This window comes from Euphorbia lathyris, chromosome 1 (assembly GCF_963576675.1).
Source record: "Euphorbia lathyris chromosome 1, ddEupLath1.1, whole genome shotgun sequence".
NCBI lineage: Eukaryota > Viridiplantae > Streptophyta > Magnoliopsida > Malpighiales > Euphorbiaceae > Euphorbia > Euphorbia lathyris.
Window position 1 is genome coordinate 46156123 of NC_088910.1, and position 11760 is coordinate 46167882.

The following is an 11760-nucleotide window of genomic DNA, read 5'->3' on the forward strand; positions in this document are numbered from 1 at the left end:
GAGACTCTCATCTAAATCCAGATGTACGATACGAGAGTGTTGGTACACTCCAAAGTGACATTCTCTTAAAGGGATGATTCCGCCTCTGTCCACTCCTACATCTTCATTTCTAACAAATAAAAGGATGCACATTTTTTTTTAATTTATGTGGATTGAATTTATTTTTTATACTTCAAGCAGTCAATTACTGATTCTACTGTTTGGACCCCAAATTGCTACACCCCAAGTTGCTACACGTTGAAAATACTAAGGAAATTTTTTTACCATTTTCTTTGTTTAAAAATATATTTACACTTTTAAAAAAATACTAGAAGCAACTTTAGATTTTATCCCCATAAATTGAATTAATGAATTCGAAATTGATTATACTACAGTTTTTTTTTTCACCTTTCTACTTTTAAATAGCTCATTTTTAATTGTAATTTATTATCATCATCTTCATTTTTTGAAAATTCCAAATCAAAATTCATAGCTAAAATAATCTGAAACCTTCGCCACTCAAATTATAACTTTAGTTAATTTAAAATTAAATTATTAAATTTTATGTAACCTACAAAAATATTGTTATTTGCTTATATAAATTTAACAACTTTATTTAAAAGTAGCAAAAAACCTAACATTTAAACAATTAATTTTTTGTGAAAGAAATTTAAACGATTAATTCTATATAGAGTATTTAAAATGAGTTGATGATGGATTTTACTCTTAACAGGATTTTAAATGTAGGAAGTATTAGACTAATTATAGTTAAATGTCATTATAATTAAAGAGACAAAAGTTGAGAAGTTATAATCTTATATAAGAAAGAAATATCCAATTACAGAAATAATCTTATCATATGCGTAAATTATCCATTATTCCATAATTAATAAAAGCAGTTAATATATTTAAGTGGAAAAAACTGAAAAGAAAAGGGTCGTTTGGAAGTAAAGTATAAAAAAAGAAAAAAAATATATAAAAAAGAGGAAGGGCAATAAGGGAAGACAAATCCAGAGTACAAAAACAAACGTAGGACCAAATTAACTGTACACTCACATATATACACAAACGCGCGCTCTTTCTCTTTCTCTAATCCAAATCTAAATTTCTTTTTGACTTTTTATATTCTAATCCATTTTTTTTTTTTCTTTTTTTGCTGTGTGAATCCTAATACATCAATCTAGCCGAAATTAAATTATTATAATTAATATTTATTTATATTACATTCTTCTGTGATTGTATATTAAAATTGAGTATATGTTTTCTTTCCTGTTATTTAATTTTAGTCGGTTTCACATTTATCATAAATTAAACACTAAAAAATCACACCGGTTTTGAACCTAACACCTTCTCTTCTCATCTATCCAGAAATTTCTTTCTGTAAATCAATACTGCTAACATTATTACATTCATTCTTTCTTCTTTTCTTGTAAGTCATTTCACATTATCCATTTCATTATTTTTAATATTTCAACTTGCCTGACTTTTCTTTGGCTACCGGCGAACTACTGAGTTTTTTCTTGGCATTTACTATTTCTTGCTCACCAAACCCTTATGGAGTTTGATTCTGTCCTGATTTTTCTTTTGCAGGAAATATTTTGTTTACTTAGAAGCTATTTTGCAGCTCACAATTCTTTCTGGTAAATCTTTGATTTTATGTTTTAATACCAATTTTGAAGATCTAAATTACTATTTCAACTTTGCCCTTCCATTTTAGGACATTTTAACTTCTTGACCACTAAAATATAGGGCTTCCATAAGAGTTTGAACATCTTAAGCACTGAGTTTCAATTTTGAAAATGCCTATTGTTTCTGAATTATGGCAATTCATGTTAGCTCTATCGTTTCCTAGTAAAGAGAGTGAATTTATAGATGAGCATTTGTGAAAAGAGGACTATATATGTGTTTATATTCATCTGTGTCTTCAACTTAAGTTGTGGTCCTTAATGGAAAATCAATTTTAGTTGGTATAAATGTAGGACTAATTGTAGAATTTGAAAATTATAGCAACATATGTTAGTAAATGTGATGAAAAAAATTGAAATCCTTCTTTTGATGTTCATTATTTTCATTGGTGTATGAATGAGGAATTTTGATTTTAGCTGTGTGCAATGCTGTAAAACTTTCCCTGTATGCACCATTGGCTGTTTGATAGTTCAACGTAATGATGAAATCGAATAACTATTTTCATGCCACGAAAAATGCGTATTTTGAATTTAAGAAAATTTCTTTTGGGCGCGAAGTATTCTGCTGCTGAGTTGTATTTTACTTGCTTGCTGCTGGGCTGTAACGTTTCATTAAACATTGAGATAAGGATTCCCCATTCTTGCCCAATCTAGGTTAATAATTTCAAATTTTCTGGTCATTAGTATTATTGGAAGACAGATCATTTTACTTAATAGCTTCGTTGGATTCGATTAATATGATGGCACGTGTAAGAAGGTTGCTATAAGTTTTCAGTGTCTGTTACACTTTCCTTATAGATTTGAAGAAATTTTTTGACTTCTTCTCACTGCCAGGTCTATAAAACTGAACTCCATAGTGAGTCTTCAGAAAACAAGCAATTCTTGTGTTTGCATAACCTAGGAATCAGAGAACTCAATTTTCTGTTGCCTGCTTTCACGCTGATTCAAATCGGTATGTTTATGAATCATTTACATGTTTTCACCATTTATCATTGTTCTTCATGTACTGTTTATGCTTGTTCTGTCTTTGATCTATATGTTATAGCCATGAACTCATGGCATTTTCGGTGAATTTGAAACTATTTGAGATGAATGTTGGTTAAAGTTTCTATGAGATCTGGTCGGAGACATGACGAACTCCCTAGGGGGGAAATCTTAAAGCAAATGCCTTTATGTGGATGTTATGAATCTTATTTTGCATCCTGTCTTTAGTTAAAGGTATTTGAGATATTTGAATTGTTGTACTCTTGAAACATGCAGTATTTTGTATCTATATCAGATTTGTGAAAAGAGTGATTAGATGTGTTATTTACACGAGGAAAGAAACATGATATGCATGTCATAAAGAGTTTAGATTATGATCTGTTACCACACAAGAAATGGAATAGTTTTGGTCCATTAGAGATCTTTAGATCAATGTCACTCATTTCATATTTCTTATCTCAAGGCTCAGCATTATGTACCTCATTTTAGTTGAAAAGTGTTTTTTCCTCTGTTCTTGCAGGTATTTAATCTCCAAAATTTACCAACCATGATGTCAAGGTCCTGCTCAAATTTGTTTCATTTAGCATGCGGAGATATGTTGAATTTACCGCAAGCTCCTACTTCTATTCCAAGGGTGATGACTGTTCCAGGGTTTTATGCTGAAAAAGATGGTCATGGATACAGAAATGGAGATTCATATGCTCCATCTGGATTTTGCAAGAAGATAATTATAGTAGCAAATTTTCTGCCGATACATGCTCAGAAAGATTCAAAATCGAGCAGGTGGTCATTCAGTTTTGACGAGGATTCACTTTTTTTGCAACTGAGGGATGGCTTTTCGATTGATTCCAAGGTTGTTTACGTTGGATCCCTAAAGGTTGATGTGGATAAAAGTGAACAAGATGAAGTTTCCCAGACACTGCTCAAGGAATTCAACTGTTTACCGACATTTCTTCCTCCTGATGTCTACAAAAAGTTTTATCATGGATTCTGTAAGCATTATTTGTGGCCCCTTTTTCATTACATGCTGCCTATGTGCCCCGATCACGGTGATCGTTTTGACAAGTTGCTGTGGCAAGCATACGTTTCTGCTAATAAAATTTTTGCAGATAAAGTTACGGAGGTCATTAATCCCGAAGAGGATTTTGTATGGGTTCATGACTACCACTTGATGGTCCTTCCTACTTTCTTAAGGAAGCATTTTTACCGAGTGAAGCTCGGTTTCTTCCTTCATAGTCCGTTTCCTTCATCAGAAATTTACCGGACTCTACCGGTTAGGAATGAGATTCTCAAAGCTTTGCTCAATGCGGATTTAATTGGTTTCCATACTTTTGATTATGCTCGACACTTTCTAGCATGCTGCAGCCGAATGTTAGGCCTAGACTATGAATCAAAACGCGGTCATATTGGCCTTGAATATTTTGGTCGCACAGTCTACATCAAAATTTTGCCTGTTGGAGTACATATAGGTCGGCTGGAATCTGCACTGAATCATCCATCTTCGTCTGTCAAGGTCAAAGAAATAAAAAAACAGTTTGAAGGGAAAAAGGTAATTATTGGAGTTGATGACATGGACATTTTCAAGGGCATTAGTTTCAAGTTGTTGGCTGTGGAACAACTTTTGCAGCAGAAGCCTGACTTACAGGGAAAGATTGTCATGGTTCAAATTGTGAATCCGGCAAGGAGCTCGGGGAAAGATGTACAAGAAGCAAAGAGGGAAACATATTTGATCACGAAAAGGATAAATAGTGCTTTCGGTTTTCCAGGCTACGAGCCAGTGGTCTTGATTGACCGTCATGTGCCTTTCTATGAGAAAACAGCCTACTATGCATTGGCTGAATGTTGTGTTGTAAATGCAGTAAGGGATGGAATGAACCTAATCCCGTATAAGTATGTTGTGTGCAGGCAAGGAACTCCTGTAATGGATGAAGCTCTGGGAGTAGTTTCTGGATCTCCCCATCCGAGTGCACTCGTTGTATCGGAGTTCATTGGGTGTTCACCGTCTCTAAGTGGTGCCATTCGAGTAAACCCATGGCATGTTGAAGCTGTTGCTGATGCAATAAATCTGGCTCTCACCTTGCCTCCTCTAGAGAAGCAGTTGAGACATGAAAAGCACTATCAATATATTCGCTCTCATGATGTGGCTTACTGGGTGTGCAGTTTTATGCAAGACTTGGAGCGAGCATGCAGAGGTCATGACAGTAAACGTTGCTGGGGTTTAGGTTTTGGTATGAATTTTAGAATTCTATCCCTTTCACCAATATTCAGGAAGCTTTCCAATGACCTTGTTGTCTCTGCATACAAGTCGACAAAGAGGAGAGCTATATTTTTGGATTATGATGGCACAGTGGTGCCTCAAAATTCCATTGTGAAAACCCCGAGTCCTGAAGTTATCTCCGTGCTGAACAGCCTCTGCAGTGACCCTAAGAACACTGTGTTTATAGTTAGTGGGCGGGGGAAAGATTGTCTAAGTGATTGGTTTTCTGAATGTGAGAATCTAGGGATCGCAGCAGAGCATGGCTACTTCACAAGGTATTTCTATGATTTGTAATAACTTGAAAAAATGTCTTGCATATTATTTCACATGTTTAATGGTGTTTTTTGGTGGTGCAGGTGGAGTAAGATGTCGAATTGGGAAACGAGTTCCATGGCAGTGGATTTCCAGTGGAAAAAAGTTGCAGAACCCGTGATGAATTTATATGCTGAAACTACTGATGGTTCATCTATAGAGACCAAGGAGAGTGCCTTGGTATGGCATCATCAGGATGCCGATCCTGATTTTGGATCTTGCCAGGCCAAGGAACTGTTGGATCATCTCGAAAGTGTTCTTGCTAATGAGCCTGCTGTCGTCAAACGGGGTCAGCATATTGTTGAAGTGAAGCCACAGGTACGCTATCAGTTGTCTCCGGGTTTTCTTTTCTGTAATTCCTTAGGTCTAACATTAACCAATTCATATGCAGGGAGTCACCAAAGGACTTGTTGCAGAGAAGATACTTTCAGCAATGATAGCTGAAGAAAAATCGCCAGATTTTGTTATGTGCATTGGGGATGATAGATCTGACGAAGATATGTTTGAGAGCATATCAAAAACATCGTCAACTCTATTAAATTCTTCAGTCCCAGAGATCTTTGCCTGCACAGTTGGGCAAAAACCAAGCAAAGCTACGTACTACGTAGATGATACATCTGATGTGCTGGCATTGCTTCAAAGTCTGGCAGCAACTCCACATTCGAAACCAAGAGGCAACAGAGAAGAGCAAGTCTCTTTCGATCATGATTGGCGAGTTGAGATATCGTAGGAGAGGTCGTTAGGATAGGATGGTTTTTGCTGTAGATTGTTATGTTCTTAGTGTAGAATGCAGAAGGATGAGGAGTGGTGTAAGTAGTGTGGAAAGTAGAAGCTTGTGCAGTTAAAAAAAAAAGACAGTTTCATCTTAGATGTTTATCTACAGAGGTAGCAGTAGAATAGCCATACTCAGGAGATAATTTTTTTTGTATACATGAAAAATGGCTTTGCTTATACATGAAAAGCATTCTTACTGATCAGTTTCTCCAATTGGTGCTTTACTTCTCCATCCTGTTTCCCTGCCAATTATTCTCAAGCATCCATAACCAGCAAATTAACTTGATTCATAAGGACTTAGAGGTGGTAATTGGGTATATAATCCGATAATAGACATGGACCATGAATTAGTAGTGAAGTGTTTTATTTATGAGTTATTTTTGGATTAATATATGTAAAATTTAGATTGGATTAAGATAGACATAGTAACTTGAAAATGACATAGATATTTAAAATTATAATTTCATCTTATATTTTTATATATTACCTTAATAGAGGTAGTAAAATATAAGTGATACACAGTGGCGAATACATGATTGTTCGGTTGAGGGGCTGATTTTATACGTGGTGTGTAAATTTTTTTTTTTACTAAATCGTCTAATAGAAAAAAATCGGATTTAGAAAGGGTCTATTAGGTGAAAAAAATTAGAAATTTAGATTTAACAAAGGTCAAACAGGCAAAAAAAAAAAAATAGAAATTTGGATTTAATGAGGACCTAATAGGCCTAAAAAAAATTGAAATTTGGGATTTAGAGAGGACTTAACGGGACATGGCCCAATTTTGGGGTACTAATATAACACCCGAGCTAAATTTCTTGGAAACAGGGGGCTGAAATCACCACAACCTTAAATTTTGTGAAGACAGGGTCGAAACTACTTGTGGCCATGGTGGTTCCGGCAGCCGGAGGGACCCGGACCCCGTCTCCGCCCCTAGTGATCCATGAATACGATCCTAATTTTTTTTATATTTTTACATATCATCTTTAATAGAGGTAACATAAGAATAATATTTATAATTAAAATTATTTCTTCTTATATTTTTAAATATCATTATTAAAAGGGATAGTAAAAGCCATTAAATTAACACAATTATAATAAATATTTTTTATTAGATTATAACCAACCCATTTGATACCAATTCGATAGTTAGTTATGCGAATTGTAACCAAAACACCAGCAATTAAAAAATTAAAAAATTAGGAGAAAAATTGACAATAAGTGAAAGCAACTCAAATGGATTGAAAGAACTTTTTTTTGAAAGGTAAAAAAAGAAAAAGAAAAAGTCTTTATGTCAAGTTTAATTTCTTGGCTTGAATGAATTTCACCTTGTATATAAAGTCAAATTGGTTCAAAATATTTCAATTTGGTCATTTTTTTGATATGGGTTGATTTTGATAATGACAATGTAATTTTAGATTAATTTGATTCAAAATGTGATACTCAAGAGTTAAATTATGCATAAATGTTATTAATAAAAAATTGATCCAAGAAGACTAATTTGAAGGCCCAATTTGACCCATTTGTAAAGAGTTTGAAAGCAACCTAGCAAGGAAGTTGCACAGTCCTTTTGTTGCTTTCTTCTTCGCAGCAAGCAGAGGTTTCTCTTTCACCTGAAATAATCGTATAACAAACATGTCTCCTCCTCACTTCTTCACGCTGCTTCTCTTCGCTACATACTTGCCGCTGGTATGTTCGTTTTCCATTTTGCAGTTCCTCTACTTTCGTACAAAAACCAATTCAAGATATTTGATTGAAATTCCTTGCAGATTCTAGCTACAATCGAGGGCGAATATGGGTCGATCAAACCCTCGGCATCACCATTTGAATCAGCTCTCCAAACATTACAGCACAAAATCAAGCAAGTTTTCTTTTCCCCTCTTTTCTTCTTCTTCTATTGCTTTCTGTTCTGTTTGGTTACCGAGAAAATTAATTCAAAGATCGTCTGTTGTTCTGAAATTGCAGCTATAGCTTTGAGAATGTTGGTCTTCTCCGCCGTGCAATGACCCACCCCTCTTTCTCCGAGGAGAACAACAAAGCATTGAGTGTTGGGGGTGTGAATGTCATAGACGCATATGTGGCTATGCGTTCCCTTGGTAAAGACATTGATATCTCCTCGAAAGAGCTCAATCGCCGAATAGCCGAGGTATCAAGGATAGAAACTTGCTATGATGATGGGATGCGATTAGCATTACAAAATGCTGTTAGAATTGCTTCAAAGATTAATGCAACTTCTCCGACAGTGGTTTGTGGTGCTTTGAGGGCGTTATTTGGGGCTATTGCTATTGATACTGGCAAGTCTGATGTTGCCGGAACCATTTTCTGGAGAGTTCATACTGGTGAGACTCAAAATGCTTTTGTCTTTTCAGTTTAATCTTGTGTATATAGTAGATTTAGATGGCTTACACAATTTGTGCTTTTGTGCAAAGAGTTTAGCATTGGCTGTCTATGGTGTTGCTTATGATGATGAGATTGAATAGTCTTAATTAGTGTGGTTTGTGATGACAGCTTTTTTACATAGTAGTTATGTACATTTTGCCATGTATCTAGCCAGAGTTTGTGATATGTATTCAATATTCATTGAGATGGACTAAAATCTGAAGATATGCCATTGAATGAAATGTTATTTAAAGTTAGACATTGGTAATCTCTTGATGTGAATAGTGTCACGGGAAAGACTTGGGCCGTCAAAGTACACGTGTGGCGCCGAGACTTCCCAAGCCTTTGACCACCCAACCGATACTGAAGAGATTTCTCCCCTATAAGCATTCCCTCAATTCCTTCTTCTCGGAAAATGACTGAACCCGAGCCAATACTCATAAGCCACTCCCGAATACCATCCCACAAAAATCCCTCGTGTATCAAATCTCGAACCTTGAAGAGGGCGGACTATTGGCCCGGTGGCCCCATAGTGTCCATAGATGTCTGCCTTCTAGACCCCCAATGGACTAGAGTGGACCACTCAAGTGTAGTGCCGATTCACTAGCCCTGGGGTGGCGGAGATCTACGTCGAGAAGGCCATGTCCCCTAGAGTAGTGTTTATATCAGCTTGGGGTCTAGAAGGAATGTTCACCACTCCTTGCTAAAGCCTCTTCAGAGCTGTTCCTATGCTTGACTCAACTATCCTATGGGCCAACTGCTCGCCCCTTACAAATAGCATGTCCTTAAACTAATGATTTAAGTTTGAAGTTGTAGGATTAAAAGTGGTTCCTGATCTAGTAAATCAGACTTATTTTGGTCTTTGACTTGATTTGGAAAGAAGATCAAAGGCATTTGGAAATGTTGATTCCTCTATTAGTGAAGCAAGAAACGTTTTTAAAAAAATTTGAATATGTTCTACTCTTATGCACAAGCTTTCACCCAATGGTGTTCAGTTTCCAATTCCAAATGATCATTGCTTATGTTGTTGTATGCCTCTTTTCTTCTCTATCCGTGTGCTTTTGTTTTCTGAAAATTATGAACAGTTAGATTTAAGAATATTAGTAATGAAAACAAAATTGATTCTGAGAATGTCTAAAATGATAGTTTTGGTTTAGGGGTAAAATGCAACGAAGGTTATTGAAGTTTAGAATCTATTTCGAAAAAAATAGAGTCGGGAAAGTGGGACCATGAAGTACATTGACAGGCAGAAATATACACAAAGTTCATTTATCTGGCCATATTATCTTACATCAATTGATACTCTCTTTTTTGTGTTGTTTTAGCTTTCTAAATTTGTTCATTTTTATATGAGCCTATTATATATGATTTTTTGTTGGGTAAATTTCAAATAAAATCCCAATGGTTTCACTAATTTTCAGATAAAGTACTGTGAATTTTTTTTTCAAAGTAAGGACTGAGGTTTTCAACTTTAGCAAAATAAGGACTTTTTCGATTAATACTATTAAAATCACCCATGACGACTTCAAAAATGACATTTTTTAAGAACTACTAATATTCTAAGCAACTTTAATTATTCAACTTTTTTATTTTGAGGTTATTTAGACGATGTTTGGTAAAGAGAGAGAAAGTTCCAAAAAAGATGATTTTCGATTTCGAAAATCGAAAATGTAGTTCCATAGCAAATATGACATTGAACAACTTTAATTCTTGAAAATTTTCATTTTCAGGTCGTTAAAGATAGTTTTAATAGCATTAATCCAAAAGGTCCTTGTTTTATTAAAAGTGAGAAACCTCAATCCTCGTTTTAATAAAAAGTAAACCATAGTCATTTATCTGAAAATTAGTGAAACCACGAGGTTATATTTGAATACTAACAGAGTTCCCTATTCAAGGAGAGGTAAATTGCACACATAGTCTGAACTTTACATTTATTTTTATTATGGTCTTTGAACTTTACACGTTATTAAATCAATAACCCTTTTGCCTTTGACCAAATCAAAATGATGAATACACAGCTCAAAATGGAGAAGTCTACAAATTAAAATGGTTTAGAACCATATTTACCACTATTTTTTATTTTGCAAATTACCATTTCCATAACTCTATTTTTGAGCCAAATGACTTCAAGATTTAAAGTTTCTCAAGATATCTTTTTCATTAGTTCTATAATGAAAGATTACATGTTATTAGAGTGGTTATTTTGATCAACACTAAAGGAGCTAATATTAGTAAAGTTTTTAGGGATTATAATGTTAGATTTTATAATTCAAGGGTTATAATGAAAGTAAAAGCAAAGTTTATGGGCATGGTGTAATTTACCCATTAAAGGAGATAATCTAATAATTAAACCCACGATAATTACGAAGAAATAGATTTTTTTTTATTAAAAATATGTGATGGTGACTAGTTCTAATTGTAGTATTAAACAATTGGAAAAATGGACAGATATCAGATTTTAAGTGATTGGGCAATCAACTTTCAAAAAGAAGAAGTTATTGGGCAAATCTGCCTTAGCATTCTATGACAAAGATTATGGCTGGATATTCTAAAAAGTTCAAATGATGGGTTATTGCTTATTGTGAAAAATAGCTGGCAACACCTAATTTCTCTATTTCTCATTTAGTTTACTTCAATTAACTTAACAGAATTAAAGTAGAATAATTATCAGAAATTAAATAAAAAACAAGGGAATAGAAAAATGGAACAACAAATTTTTGATAATTTGATTATATTTAGGTTTTTTATGTTTATTGGAAAATATTTTGTATTTTTCTAACTTTTCGATGTTTATTTATTTAAGAAAATAAATCAACGAATTTTTTTAGATTAGTCTATAGAAAAATATACGAAAAGTGAAAAAATATTAACATTTTAGAAATAGTAAAATATTTTCTAGAACCATTTGGAACCATATGCCATTTTTTCTCATCCTTTTGAAAATAGTAGTAATTTAATCCACCACTTCTTTCCATTTGTTGGTCAGTGAAAAACATTTTATTTTCCAATAAAAAGTTTTATTTTGTCCAATATTTCTCAAAATACAATATTTTTTCGGTAAACAAACGGCCCCCTACTTTCTCTTGTTCGTTTAGGAGGTAGAGTGTGATACTTTTCAAAAATATAAAGGATAAAATATTGCTACCAATGAGGGCTAAATTTTGACGGAGTGGGGAATCGAACCTCAAACCTGTCAAGCAGAGGTTCAACGCCTTACCACTCGGACCAACCCTAATTGGCAGTATCATTTAAAGTAGACTTGTCCACGGGCCTGGGTACCCGCCCGCCCCGCCTAGACCCGTGTCCTTTGGGCCGGACTTGGACAATGAAATTTACTGTTAGGCCCAGGCTCGCTAAAGCCCGCCTATTTTTTGGACGGGCTTGGGCCATATG

The 11760-nt window shown here is 34.5% G+C and overlaps 2 protein-coding genes across 3 annotated transcripts; both read left to right on the forward strand.

Annotated features, from left to right (window-relative positions):
• The first annotated feature begins 1033 nt into the window (after nucleotides 1-1033).
• Nucleotides 1034-6194, forward strand: LOC136230922 (probable alpha,alpha-trehalose-phosphate synthase [UDP-forming] 9). 2 transcript variants are annotated; one of them, XM_066020133.1, is made up of 6 exons: nucleotides 1035-1408; nucleotides 1570-1619; nucleotides 2499-2616; nucleotides 3169-5180; nucleotides 5262-5535; nucleotides 5609-6194. In XM_066020133.1, the coding sequence occupies exons 4-6, from the start codon at nucleotides 3196-3198 to the stop codon at nucleotides 5945-5947; spliced, it is 2598 nt and encodes an 865-aa protein (XP_065876205.1). In that variant the 5' UTR covers nucleotides 1035-1408; nucleotides 1570-1619; nucleotides 2499-2616; nucleotides 3169-3195; the 3' UTR covers nucleotides 5948-6194. The 2 variants fall into 2 exon arrangements, with proteins under 2 accessions (XP_065876211.1, XP_065876205.1); XM_066020139.1 differs by lacking the exon at nucleotides 2499-2616 and having other exon boundaries at nucleotides 1034-1408.
• A 1313-nt stretch (nucleotides 6195-7507) lies between these two features.
• Nucleotides 7508-8628, forward strand: LOC136235473 (protein NUCLEAR FUSION DEFECTIVE 2). The gene is made up of 3 exons (XM_066025207.1): nucleotides 7508-7677; nucleotides 7758-7849; nucleotides 7954-8628. Exons 1-3 carry the CDS (start codon nucleotides 7624-7626, stop codon nucleotides 8360-8362), a joined length of 555 nt encoding a protein of 184 aa, XP_065881279.1. The 5' UTR covers nucleotides 7508-7623; the 3' UTR covers nucleotides 8363-8628.
• The last annotated feature ends 3132 nt before the right edge of the window (nucleotides 8629-11760 follow it).